Source organism: Rhinatrema bivittatum, chromosome 8 (assembly GCF_901001135.1).
Source record: "Rhinatrema bivittatum chromosome 8, aRhiBiv1.1, whole genome shotgun sequence".
Taxonomy (NCBI): Eukaryota; Metazoa; Chordata; class Amphibia; order Gymnophiona; family Rhinatrematidae; genus Rhinatrema; species Rhinatrema bivittatum.
This window is the reverse complement of record NC_042622.1, coordinates 262,250,290-262,264,914: the sequence shown is the minus strand read 5'-3', so window position 1 is coordinate 262,264,914 and position 14,625 is coordinate 262,250,290. Positions and strand designations below refer to the sequence as shown.

The window sequence follows — 14,625 nt, the reverse complement described above, 5'->3', positions numbered from 1 at the left end:
CACGAGCCAAGGGGTTAGTATATAATAACCGTAGCCAAATTAAAAATTTATCCCCAAAGTTCATGGTACGTAAAGTCTGAAATAAGAACGGCCAATGCACCATGTCGAAGGCCTTCTCTGCGTCCACTGAGAGCAAGACCATTGGTACCCCCCCCCTTCTGGCCCACCCAATTAAATCTACGATTTTATGAATATTGTCCGCGGCCATTCTGCCAGGAATGAACCCTGCTTGATCGGAGTGTACTAACTTCCCCATGACTCTATTCATCCTGTTTGCCATAATTTTAGCTAAAAGTTTGAGGTCAATATTGAGAAGGGAGATGGGCCGATAAGAGCCACATTGAGTGAGGTCTCTCCCGGGTTTCCCAAGGATGGTGATTCCGGCTTCATTCGAGCCTGGCCGTAAGGGATCCCCCCCTCTCAAGTAGTTAAATAACTCCCCAAGCAAAGGGGTTAAGGAGTCAGCAAAAGTTTTGTAAAAAAGGGGTGTATAGCCATCAAGGCCTGGTGCCTTATTAACCTTGAGATCTTTAATAGCCCACTGTATTTCCAGAGTAGAGATCTCCTGATCTAGCAGGTGCCGCTCCTCGGTCGTTAAACTAGGGAGAGTGACCTGATCCAGATAGCCCTGAATCTGATCATCGGTAATATGTGTTTCAGCTGAATACAAGGCGCCATAGAATTCCTGGAAGCGGCGACGAATATCCGGGGGAGAAGTTAACAAATCACCCCCTACCGCTTTAATACCCAAAATCTGATTCTGGGTCTGCCTACGCCGTAAATATCTGGCCAGTAGTTTCCCGGACCTATTTCCCCAGGCATATCGTTCTAGATTCAACATTCGTAATCTGTCTGTCAGCTCAGCCGAGGCCAGCGCGTTCAATTCCATTCGGGCCTGCTGCAAAGAAGAATAGGTAGCCCCCGAAAGCGTAGTTTTGTGGTCTTTTGCTAGAGCCTCAATCTTCTGAAGAAGCAACGTGAGGTGTGCTAATTTAGAACGTTTCACATATGCACCCTGGGATATACATTTGCCTCTCAAGACTGCTTTAAGGCAATCCCATATCAAGGTGGGCGTCCCTTCATTATTCTCCAAATACTCCTGGATATCAGCAATTAGCTGTTGACGAAATTTATCATCCCTCAATAAGGTGTCATTAAACTTCCATGTTTTACTACCGGAGTGTGCACAGCGACCCCTTAACTTTAAAGTGATAGAGGCATGATCAGACCACGTAATGGCCTGGACATCAACATCCTCAATCCTGTCCACCAGTTGGGAATCAATCAAAAAAAAATCAATACGGGAGTACGATTGGTGAGACGCAGAGAAAAAGGTATATTCTCGTCCCGTAGGATTCTGCTGTCTCCAGGGATCCACCAACTGCCAAGTGTTTATGAGGGACTTCAACCGCTTCCTATGAGAGCGGGAACCTGCCTGGCACCCCTTAGACGTGTCCAAAAGGGGATCAAGGGTCAAATTAAAATCGCCCACCACTATTGGTAGTCCCTCCCCCTCTTTGTCTAGTAATTCGTCAAGCTTAGAGTAAAAATCCTTCTGGTGGTCATTAGGCGCATATACAGCCAATAGTGTATAAGTAATTCCCTGATAATCAAAAACTACGAGCACATAGCGCCCATTCTCATCACTAATTTGTTTACGTAAAACATAATCCTCCCCTCTACAAAAAAGAACACATACTCCTGTGTATTTCGCCTTCGGCCTGGCCGCGGAGAACACCCTATGAGGGAACTCTGGCCAGTGTAATAAATGCTCATATCGTTTAGTTAAATGAGTCTCTTGAAGACATATTATCTGGGCACCCAGGGATTTAATATCTTGTCGGAGGAGATGTCGTTTCCTTGGGGTGTGAAGCCCTTTAACATTAAGAGAATATATATGAACCGCCATCATAAAGAGGTATTACTTGCTACAAGAGTCCCAAGAATAGTATGTGCCCCTAGCCAAGATCTCAAAATGTCCCATTCCTCACATCCACTCCACCTGAGCATAAGCTCCCCATTACCAGCATCAAACCTGCAGGTGCCGTACAACATGGTTATCCTATCGTTCCATATTCCCCACTGTCCCCCATCCCTCCCCCGCCCCCCATCCCCCCATAGAAATATGCACCATAGTCGCATGGCGCGTCTGCCGAAGCAGAGGAGACCAGGGAAGTCCCTGAGGCGGCCCTCCGCCACTCCAGTGCCATGCACCTTAAACTGTGATTGAACCGAGCTGGCTATAAACATACTCAAATGAGAACAAACAAACTTAGTCACCCAATGCAAGACGCATCTCTGTAACCCAGACTATTCAAACGAACAGCGCTCAGCAAGCGCTGCTCCTCCATCCACGCTCCCCGAAAAAGCAACTCAAAAGGAAGTACTCAGCAAATCTATTATAGAAAAGTACATCAGGTCCCTTCACGGGTCTCCTCCGGCGCCGCCAGCTGCCCGCTGACGTTCCGGCGTAGCCGTCGGCCTCCATGCTCCACTCGCTGCCATCTTCTGACTTCTGGCCTCGTTCGCTGGGGCTGCGGCGCTGAGACGGTAACTGGAAATCCCGCCGCCGTCAAGATGGCTGCCGCCTCCGTGACACTGAGGGCCTTAGAGGTAACTCCTTGGATGGTGACCGCTATACCCCCCGGAAACAACCACCGATAGCGAATTTTCTCCCGCCGAAGCACAGATGTAACAGGTTGGTATTCTTGCCGCTTTTTCAAGGTGATAGAGGAAATATCGGCAAACACCGCTATCTGATTCGACTCCCACTGCCACGATTGCTGTCGCCGGGCCGCTGTCAAAATTCTCTCCTTGATGGGAAATCGCAGAAAGCAGGCTATAATATCACGCGGCTGATTGTTGCCGCGAGGACCCAGGGTGCGGTGGGCCCTTTCAATCTCAATGTCCGATACTGCTGCCGAGGATTCCCCAGCGGGGTCGGGTGTAAGAAAAAACTTACAGAGAGAGCGCACTACCGCTGTGCAATCAGCATAAAGCTCGGTCTCTGGGATGCCTCGAAACCGCAGATTACATCTGCGGCTTCTATTCTCGAGATCTTCCAGTTTCGCCGAAACTTCCACACATTGCTTATTCAGAGAGTCCTCCGCCTCCTGTAGCTGATCTAGGCGTATTTCTTGGCCCTCCAAACGTATATCGCAGTCATCCACCCGCCGGCCTATGGCCGCCATATCCTCCCGGAGTTCCGACATTTGCGCCATCATCTCCCGTTTATTAGCCTTCATATCCTGGCGAAGATCTTGGAACCAACGGCGAAATTCTTCCCGAGTGGGCATAGTATTCTCTGTTTGGCCCACCACCGCTTCGGAATTCGCACCCTCCTCCATCTCCTCGACGGGTTCGGCCGGTGGATCATGGTCGTCAGAAGGCCCCACTTCTTCTTTCCCCTTCGCATATGTAAACTGTCTCAAATCGGGACCTTTACGTTTGGTCGTCATGTCGGGGACGTACTAAGGTACCGATGTGCGCCCTTAGAGGCAAGGAAGAACGGATGGAGCTCGATTCTCTGCGATGATAGCGTTAGGCACTGTGGAGCAACTGGCTCAAGCCGCCATTCAGGTTCGTGACGTCACCCGTCTCCCACTCTGCCAACTTCTCACCAACCTCAATCTAAAGTATTTCCTATACGCAGATGATATTCAAATCATCATCCCCATCAAAGACACATACACTAAAACTCTTGACTACTGGGAATCATGCCATCAAAAAATCAAACTACTCAACAGCCTACACCTCATTTTAAATTCCTCCAAGACAGAAATCCTACTCATCTCTCCTGAGAACAACATCTCTAACATTACTCTTCCTACCAATCTACCAACCACACAAGTTAGAGACTTAGGAGTGATAATAGACAACCGGCTAAACTTCAAGGCACACATCAACAAAACAACCAAAGACTGCTTCTATAAACTCCAGGTCCTGAAAAGGATAAGAACTCTCTTCCACGCTCAAGACTTCAGAACGATCATCCAAGCAGTCATTTTTTCAAAATTAGACTATTGCAATTCTCTATTGCTAGGTCTTCCTTCATCCTACTCCAAACCACTACAGATGGTACAAAACTCAGCAGCCCGACTACTTACAGGCGCTAGGAAAAGAGACCACATATCTCCCATCCTGAAAGAGCTTCATTGGTTACCAGTACACTTCCGTATCATATACAAAGCCATATCTGTCATTTACAAAACCATACATCAACTCACCACCCTTGATCTACAATTCCCTCTCCAATTATACAACTCTACAAGACCTACCAGAGATGTTTTAAGAGGTTCCCTCCAAGTACCCCCCGCGAAAACGACCAGACACATTACCCTAAGAGATCGTGCCACCTCCACAGCTGGCCCTCTCCTTTGGAACTCCATTCCTACAGATCTCAGACAGGAGCCCTGCCTCCTAACTTTTAGGAAAAGACTTAAGACTTGGTTGTTCAAGCAAGCTTTCCCAGACACAATCTAATGACACAATCTAATGACTCCTCAAAACATTCAGCCCTTAACCATGCCTTTTGTATATTGTATTTAACGTGTATATTGTTTAACCATTTCTATTCTTTCCTCTCTCTTCCTTCTTTCTCCAAGTTCTGCTACCCTTGTTAAATGTAACTGCATCTTCGGTCACCATAGTTCTAGTTTGATGTATATACTGCACTCCCGTTTTATGTAAACCAGCAAGATATGTTTTCATGATTGCCGGTATATAAAAACCTTAAATAAATAAATAAATAAAATAAATAAATTTATACAGGAGACCCATCTCCGCAAACGGGATGAGAGATTATTTTTTGCCCCGCAATATGATCCAATTATCTTAGCTGCTAACACTCCATCTCATAAATATAATGGGGTCGGGATTCTTATTTCTAAGGATTTAGGAGCCCAAGTGGAATCTGTTTATCGCGATGCCCAAGGCCGCTTTCTCATAGTATATGTGCGCCTGGGTGGGGAGCTATTGGTGCTGGTTAATGTATATTGTCCAAACACTATGTAGAGAGAGCTCTTCCGAGAGTTAGACTCAGCCTTACTGAACACTCCTAGTGGGAAACTAGTTATGGGGGGTGACTTTAATTTAGTTCTCAACCCTCCTGCCCAGTGGCGGACAGGAAAGCTCTGTGTCATTTTGTGAGTCACTGGAACTTGATTGACATATGGCGTGAGCAACATCACACAGATAAGAACTACACTTTCTATTCTATCCCACATGACCTATGTACCAGGATTGACTTTTTCCTTATTGATAGTTTTCATAAATGAGCCACTTCTGACTCTGGGGTGGGCTGCATTTCTTGGTCGGATCATGCCCCGACTTGGTGGTTTCTGTCAGGGTATAAGTCACTTACGGGCTACAGGCCCTGGAAATTAAATGACTCTTAATAAAAGATAAGGAGACTGAATTGCAGGTCAGAGCGGCCATCACTGAATATTTACAAATGAATCAAACTACCGATATCTCCCCAGTGGTTCTCTGGGACTGTCTTAAGGTTGTATTGTGGGGGAAACTTATTTCTCTTGCTTCTTTTAAGAAGAGAGCAAAAGGGCAGAAGCGGCAAGACCTCATGACTCAGTTGAAGGGTCTTGAACGAGAACATCAGAGGGCCATGTCTGCTAAGTTACTTTTACAGCTTAAGGAGATTCGTTGTCAGATACAGTCTTTAGCCCTCGAAGATCTTGCATACAAACTGGATCTGGTGAAGCAGTCCTACTATGAACATGGTAATAAAGCAAGTAAACTGCTAGCCCACACCTTAAAAGCTAAATTTTCTCAATCTCAGATTACTCAGATTCAAAACCAAGATCGGACCTTGCTTTGTGATGAACAGGTGAGGGGACGATTTAATCAATTTTATATGGACCTCAACCTAGAGACCCTACTATTGAGGATGAGAGCATAGATGCCTTCCTAGAGGAGATTCCACTTCCATGTTTAGATCCCAAATTGGCAGGCTGTTTGGGAGACCCCATTACTGCGGCTGAAATATTGGAGGCCATAAACGGAACTGAAAGCTGGGAAGGTTACACCCCGCTGTTCTATAAGAAGTTTAAGGATCTCCTGGTTAGCCCTTTGGTAGATCTGTTTAATTATCTTAGGACAGGCGGGATGCTTTTGCCCTCCTCCAACAGGGCAGGAATCACCATAACTCCTAAACCTGAAAAAACCCCACTCAGTGCGGCTCGTTCAGGCCCATCTCTCTTATAAAACGTGGACCCGAAGCTGTTTGCCAAAGTGGATCAAGGCGGATTTCATGCCTGGCCATACGGCTGGAGATAATGTTGGAAAGATAATCAGCCTTATACACACTGCCCGCAGGCTCAAACGTCCCTCAGTTCTATTTGGAGTCGATGCGGAGAAAGCATTCGACCAGGTACATTGGTCCTTCCTCTTTAAAGTACTGATTAAGATGGGGGTCGACGCGCATTTTCTTGGCTGGGTCCGGGCACTTTATACTTCATCATCGGCGTGCCTTAAAATTAATGGGGGTTACTTGCTGGAATTTGAAGTCCAGTGGGGCACGAGACAGGGGAGGCCTTTGTCGCCCTTCCTGTTTGCCATCTGTGTAGAACCCCTAGCTGAAAGGATTAGGCAGAACAGGGCAATTTGCAGTATCTTTATAGGTGGGGCACAACACAAGATATCTTTCTACGCTGATGATATTTTATTCACACTAACGAATCCTGACCAATCCCTTGCTTCTGTTGTACGAGACATAACAGACTATGGGAAGGTATCCGGTTTCAAGATTAACATTGATAAATCTGAACTGCTGCCTATTTTTCTTTGCAAGGACTCTGTTCAGCGGCTCAAAAGGTCTTTTCCCGTTCCAGTGGGCTTCTAAAGCAATAAAATATCTGGGTGTGCAGCTTGGCCATGAGTATGGGACGCTATGTCTGTTAAATTACCCAATCCTGTTTACAAAACTGGACAAGGAGTTAGAACGATGGGACCGGTTAACTGTGTCCTGGTTTGGGCAGACTGCAGCAGTAAAAATGTCCATACTACCGAAAATTGGGTTTCTCTTTCAAATGCTGCCCTGTCCAGTGCCCTTGAGATCTCTCCAATATCTGCAAAGGAAAGTATTCCTGTTTATTTGGAAAAGGAAACCCCAGAGGGTCTCCCGTGCTGTCCTGTATCAACCTAAAGCTAATGGGGGACTGGACGTTCCTAACCTACTTAAATATTATGTTGCAGCCCAGTTGAAGGCGATTGTGGAATTCCATAGCACGACCACTTGTAAACAATGGGTAACAATAGAAGAGGGGATGATGAATGATCCATATTTGCGAGATAGGTTCTGGTTCTCTGACAAATTGCCACCCTATATGGACGTGCTCTCCCCGTGCACAGCACATACTTTGACATTATGGAGAGCTTGGCGCTCTTGTATTGTGGGCCCTAGAAGTATGTCTTTTCCACAGCTATTCATTGTTGCGAGGCCTTCCCTGCCAGGAGGGATGGGAAGGTGTTCCTTTGCTGGGCTCAGAAAGGTCTAACCACCTTAGGACACGTTTGGCGTGGGGACTCCATGCTTCCCTTTGACGAGCTTAAGGCACAATTTCAATATGAACCCACAGATTATTTTGCATTTGGCCAGCTGTGACATTTTTTGTATTCTAAATCCATATTGGGGGATATGACTCAAGGGAAATCCTTGTTTGAAGGTATTTGTGACAAGGCAGATAAGGTGAAGGGGGTCATTTCCAAACTTTATATTACACTTAATACAGTCCGGGACTACACTGCCAAGTTTCTCATTGCCTGGGAAAAGGACCTAGCACCTGATCCCACTGCAGAAGACTGGGACATGTGTTTCTTACAGACTGGACACAGTACCATATCTGCCACCTTATTGGAAAACAGCTATAAGGTGTTATTTAGGTGGTATTTTACGCCTGTAAAGCTGTACAGAATGTTTGCTGGTAGTAGTAACCAGTGCTGAAGACACTGTGGGCAGTTAGGCAATTATATCCATATGTGGTGGAAATGTCTGGCCCTATAGCCCCTGTGGCAGCAGGTAGAGGGGTGGTTATGTGATATGTTGAACACCTCCCTGACTCTGATGCCTCAGATTGTGTTCTTGAATCTCCCCGTGGCTAATCAGCCCAAGTCCCATTGTAATTTTGTTAAGGCGGTCATCTTGGCGACTAGAGGTGCCTTGGCCAAAGAGTGGCGGAGCGCCTATGCTTCCCCTTTTGATAGCGTGTTGCGACGGCTGCACTGGGTTTATTATATGGGAAAGTTGACTGCAATTAAGTATGATCGAGTTCCATGATTCTTCAAATCTGGCTAGTGTTAATCGGCAATGGCAGTTACCACGCCATCAAGTGCCTGTGTGAGCTGGTCTTACTCAGCGGATTCCAGTGGTTTACACATGTCATACTTGGTATCCTTCTGGACTGTACACCCGGGGGCGGGTTCGTCCTTCTGGGAAAGTATATTTGGGGCTCCCGGTGATCCAATGCATATTGTTCTTGCGCAATCTGGTATGTTATTTTAATTCTCTTCTCCAGGGTGGGGGAGGGGGGATGGTTATATACGACAAACATACAAAAGACAGAGATAATAATGTGGTCATTTTACAGTTCCTGTATTTTAATGTTTTAAATGTAGTTCTTGTTGTGGACTGTTTTCTTGATATCCTGTGAATAAACAAGATAAATTACAAAAAAAGAATATGTCCTGAGGAGTGCTGTGAAATTCCAGCACATATCCTTCTCGTATGACCCTCCAGTACCCATTTGTCCGATGTGACCTCAACCCACCTCTGGTAGAAGAGGGACAATTGACCCCCTATCCTTGTTCCGAGGGTGGGTCAGCAAATTTTCATTGGGGGGGGGGGGGGGGGGGCTTTCCCTCTCTTAGGCTGTTGACTACGAAAGGACTGAGACCTCCCAAAAGGGCAGAGACCTCTGAAATATCGAATTTCTGTAGGGATGAAAGAGTTGGGAGCCTCTGGATCAACCCTCACAGGCGAGGGGCACTGTAACTGCTTTCTCTTATCTTTTCGTAGCCAGAGAACTGGAGACTTGCCCCATTTACTGGACAGCTTTTCCAAGTCACTTCCAAAAAGGAGTGATCCTTTAGCCTTGGAGGTTGTATCTGCTGACCATTTCTGCAGCTATAGCTGTCTTCTGGCTGCCACCACTGAGGCCACCGAGCCCGCATCAGCTAAAAAGGCGGCGGAGGGTTCCATAAGTGCTCTGGAATTCACCCCCGAGTCATCCAAGAAGCAATCTGTAAGGTCATTGCTACTGCGTCAAAGGTCTGTTTAAGGATGGACTCCATCCGCCTATCGAGCGCATCCTTTAAGGCCGCTCCTCCCTCCACTGGGATAGTTGTTGGCTTAGAGACAGCACAGACCAGCGCATCCACTTTAGGGAGATGCAAACGCTCTCTCACTGCCGGATTTAGTGGGTATAGAGATTCCAACGCTTGTCCCCCTTTAAAACTTGCTTCGCGGCATCCCATTCCAGGTCAGTCAACTCCTGAGTGGCTTCCAGTACTGGAAAGCAGCAAGAGGCTTTCCGTAGGGAAAACAGAATGGGATTCATCTTTGGTTCCGTCATAGAGTCTGCCCCAGGAACTCCTAGCATCTTCAGGGTCTGGGAAACCAGGTCCGGCAATTCATCTCTAAGGAAAAACCGTAACATGGTTCGATATGGTTCTAAACCAGGGGAAAATGTCCCCATCTTCCAAGGAATCTGTATCCTCTTTGTCCGTGCCATCCAGGTCCCTGCCAGGGATACCCTTGGTGAGTCGAGGTAAGCCTCGAGGTCCGCCGATAAGACTGGGAGAGGAAGGGCTTACCAGCTGAGGTTCTGTCCAGACAGGGGCAAGTGCACATGTATGAAAGCTTGAAGGCCCTGGAGAAACTTCCACCCAAGAGAAGACAGTCTGGTCCATGCCTAGCCCAGGAGGTACTGGGGTAGGTGCCGCTGAATCTCCCTCGCCCATGGCTGACCTAGCCCCAGGGGTACTCAGATCCGGGGCACTTCCAGTTAAGGCTGCGGCTAACCCATCCTCTGAATGGGAGGAGCCAGGCTTAGCAAAGTCCGGGAAGGCCAACTCTCCCTGGGCTTCCTCACGGCGTTGACAAAGTTGGAATCCAGGTCAGACTGAGAAGTCCTAATATGACAAGCGGTATAGAGAGAAAGGCGCTTGTTTCTTGGTTGCCGGAGCCATTGGCGGCAGTAACAGCGTGTTCTGTCGGCTCACGCTTAATACTTTATGCGCACAGATTTTGGGCACATAGACGGGATGTGGCGAGGCGCATGCACAGCCCGTGCTCCTGGCTTTACATGTATTCTATGCTTAGTAGGTTGTGCGCATCATGTACTCAGAGCCGATGCACTGCACATACTTACGTTCTATGGAGGGCAATACAGCACGCAAAATGGCACCCTGTGGCCTACCATGCAGTGTGCCAACCAAGCCTAAAGTGGAGCGCAGCCCACCGGGAGGCGGGGGTGCTCAACCTGTTCAGAAGCCCACGTCCCCTTACCCCAATGGGATTGAGAACGATGATGGTACGGCGTGCCAAGCAAGGAGACTGGAGGAAGTCTTATCAAAACCCCTCCAAATCAGGAGGTAGATTTTTTTTTTTTTTTTTAAACTTACCTGGGCTCAGCGCTTACCGGCCGAGTACAGAGAAGGTCTCCGGCTGCAGGGGAAGAGGGCTTTGGCCATCACCTCCGAACTCTGCTTCCTGCATCCGCTGCCCTTCAACTGCTTCAGCAGCAAAGTCCACGCCAGGAACAGGCTTCCAGACCAAGGCCCACCTCTGAGGGATCTCAGAAATCACCTCAACTGGGGGAGGGACCTTTAGGTATCACCGCAGGAGAGCAGAGCTCAACGTTTTCTCCAATTTAAATGTAGATTTTCTCCTTCCAAAGAGTACTGCAATCGCCCGTAGGGCGAAGTACATCCACCATCTGCTGGAGACGGAGAAATACTGAAGGGCTGCAGTCACTGCAGGGGTGTATGTAGGGTGAGTCAGATTTCAAAGCTGACTCAGTCTCCATCTGCTGGCAGGGGAGCATAACCCATTGGTCCTGAGTCCATCTGGCAACACGCTAGGAAATATAGCATTAAAATCATCTGTTGTATTTGAAGACTGGATATATACAAAGAGCTCCAGATGTGATCTGGGAAACTCTAGAGCCTGACTTTAATACCAGAAAAAGTTGTGGAAACCATTGTAAAGAATAAAATCACAAAACATATAGACAGACATGGTTTAATGGGACACAGCCAGCATGTATTTACCCAAAGGAAGTCTTGCCTCACATTCTGCTATATTTTTTTGAAGGGGTGATTAAGCATGGTGGAGTGTTAGATGTAGTGTATTTGGATTTTTAGAAGGTATTTTATAAAATCCGGGGTCAGCACGCGCAAGGCTGCGCAAAATTGGCAGCCTGCACGCGCCAAGCCATGCAGCCTGCCTCCGTTCCCTCCGAGGCCGCTCTGAAATCGGAGCGGCCGTGGAGGGAACTTTCCTTCCACGTCCCCCCACCTTCCCCCTCCCTAACCCAACCCCCAGCCCTACCTAAATCCCCCCCCCCTTTGTTGGGTAGGTAGGTCCAAAGGACATACCTTTGTTGGGCAAGTTACGCCTGCTTGAAGCAGGCGTAACTTGTGCGCAGTGCCGGGGGACTCGGGACCGCCCCCCCCCCCGGCCCGTCACCACACCCCCAGATACGCCCCCTCCCTCCCCTTTTACGAAGCCCCGAGACTTACGCGCGTCCCGGGGCTTTGCGCGCACCGGCGGCCTCTGCAAAATAGGCCGCCGGTGCGCGAGTGCCCTGCACGCGTAAATCCAGGAGGATTTACACGCGCAGGGCTTTTAAAATCTAGCTCTTAGATTTCATCTGCCATATGGATGCCCAATGTGGAGAAATGCAAGGTGATGCATACATGGAAAATAACCCATGTTAAAGCTAAACAATGTTAGATTTCATTTTAGGAGTTACCAGCCAGGAAAAAAAAAAGATCTGGGCGTCAGCTGATATTACATTGACATCATCAGCTCACTATGTTGAGGCAGTCAAAAAAGCAAACAGAATGTTAGGAATTATTAGGAAGGGAATGGTGAATAAAATGGAGGATGTCATTATGACTATCGCTCAATGGTTAGACCGCACCTTGAATACTGTGTGCAAGTTTGGTTGCTGCATCTCAAGAAAGATATAGTTGCACTGAAGAAAAATAGGGAGAAGGCGAACAAAATGATAAAGGGAATGGAACGGCTCCCCTCTGAGGAAAAGCTAAAGAAGTTAGGGCTGTTCAGCTTGGAGAAGACACAGCTGAGGGGGGATATGAGAGGCATACAGAATCATGAAAGTACTTGAATGGATAAATGTGAAATGGTTATTTACTCTTTTGGATAATACAAGGACTAGAGGGGCACTCCATGAAGTTAGCAAGTAGAACATTTAAAACTAAATCAGAGAAAATTCTTTTTTCACTCAATGCACAATTAAGCTCTGGAATTCATTGCCATAGGATGTGGTTAAAGCAGCTAGTGTAGCTGGGTTTAAAAAAGAGTTTATCCATAAACTGCTATTAATTAACAAGGAATAGCCACTCCTTGTTGCCGGCATTAGTAACATGGGATTTATTTAATGTTTGGGTACTTGCCAGGTACTTGTGACTTGGGATTGGCCACTGCTGGAGACAGGATACTGGGCTTGACAGATCCTTGGTCAGACCTAGTATGGCATATCTTTATGTTTTAACTGCAGCGGTCTGTACCAACTTGGCTCATCTGCCAGCAGCTGCTGCCACTGATGGCAGACAAGCCAAGTTGCCAGAAACACTCAGGTGGAGTGGTGACAGCAACTGCGCTTAGTGGTACTGAGGGCGAGTGGTGCTAGGCACACAAAGACTAATTGATTCTCAAATGAAGAAGGCAAATATTCTCTGTACAGTTTGATACTTTGACAGCAGGCAATCACTAAGTGAGAAAAATGTGAAGGCTCTTTGTTTTCGTGCTATTATTTAAATGAAAATACTGGATTGCACTGAAATGTAGGAGGATAATTAGCAAAAATACTGTGTTTGACAAATAAATGTGCAGAATATGTGCACAGAATTTGTGTTTTTTTGGCACAGAAATCCCCGAGGAGTAGCAGGCCCTCCGTATTTCTGTCTCCAACAGATGGTAGAAGGATAAAATGTGCAGTCTCGAGTGAAATGAAAAAAAACAAAAAAAAAACAAAACACACACAAAAACACAAAACCACATGAACAAACAGATCAACAGGAGCTTCCTCTTAGGGGTTGTTAGGTCCCTGGTTGGGACCATCCTCCCTGATTGAGGTAGATGAGCAGGGGGGGGGGGGTTGGTGACCCTTGAGGTGCTTCGTCCCTGGACACGGAGGGAGTTTTGATTAGCTGGTGGTCCGGTTCCCTCGATCTCCTGGAGGACCCTCAGAAACTAGCAACCGTTCTACAACATTCAGGAAAGTTCTTTCATTGGCTTTTATCTGTAAAGTTTAAAAAAAAAAAAAAAAAAGCTTGACAGGAGACTTGGAGAGGGATTCCAGACTCCGGTGATCACACCAGACATGGGTGAGAACCAGCATTAGCTGTGGGTCCTGGTATCGAGACCACCGCGCTGAGCCGCAAGGAGGCAGCGCATGTAGGACGCACCTGGCGCTGGCAAGGCCTGCCGCTCGTGCGGGGATGCATGCACTTTTCCTAAGTCACACCGATTTGTGCCCGCGCTGCATCTCTGGGGCAGAGGGCAGCTGGAAAAGCACATGCTCCCATTTCAGCGCATACAGTTTCTGCGTGTAATAGCGCTCACTGATTCAGTGTTGGGAGCTACCCCAGATCCTTTTCTCGTGACCGTGGTAGTGGCAGCCATCATGGGGGCATTCACAGCAGCCCAGGAGGCGCGGGATTACCCTCCTCCCTTAGTGCCGACCGCGGAGAGGCCCACAGCGAGGCAGGAAGCCTCTGAGAATGAGGCGGCCTTGATGGAGGAATATTCAAGAGTATTCTCAGGCCTTTTACTTAGATTTTGTGTCTCCATAGAGCCTGACTAGAAAGGCAGCAGGGAAGACCTGCTCTCGGACCCAGGGTAAGCTGCAGAGTGGCTCACAGCCTGCTAAAATCGGCCCAAGGTGACCAGCAAGAAGGCATCGGCTAGCAGCCAGAGGGTGCTCAGCTTGGCTGGGCAGCACAGTGGCCCCATCGAGGAGTCCAAGGACTCTGAAGAGGAGACTGGTCCTCCCATTTTGTGACCCCCTAGTTCAGTAGAACTAGGAACCACGAAATGAAACTCCTGGTAGGATGACTCAGAACCAACCTAAGGAAATATTTCTTCACTGAGAGGGTGGTGGATGCCTGGAATGCCCTTCCGGAGGAGGTGATGAAGACAAAAATGAAAGAATTCAAAGGGGCATGGGATAAAAACACTGCGGATCCCTAAAGGCACGAGGATAGGATTGAAGAAAAGAGTACATGGGGGTAACTCGCTGGTGTGGAGGTTACTACCCTTAACCAATAAGCCCGATACTTTTGATGCAACTCCAACATTGCTCTCTGCCTCAAGGCCAAGGGAATTGGACCCAAAATAGTAACCACAAGGGCCCTGACTCTTAC

General features: G+C 47.7%; 1 protein-coding gene across 2 annotated transcripts in view; it reads right to left on the bottom strand.

Moving 5' to 3' along the window:
- The window catches only part of ESRRA (estrogen related receptor alpha), a 58,903-nt gene that overhangs the window by 19,843 nt on the left and 24,435 nt on the right, over positions 1-14,625 (bottom strand). The window contains exon 7 of one of the 2 annotated variants that reach the window (XM_029614799.1): positions 13,239-13,502. The exons of the other annotated variant lie outside the window; for it this stretch is intronic. Within the exon in view, the coding sequence (XP_029470659.1) occupies positions 13,489-13,502 (14 nt within the window). The 3' untranslated portion in view covers positions 13,239-13,488. Of the gene's footprint in view, positions 1-13,238; positions 13,503-14,625 lie in introns of those variants that run through there. 2 annotated transcript variants of the gene reach the window in all.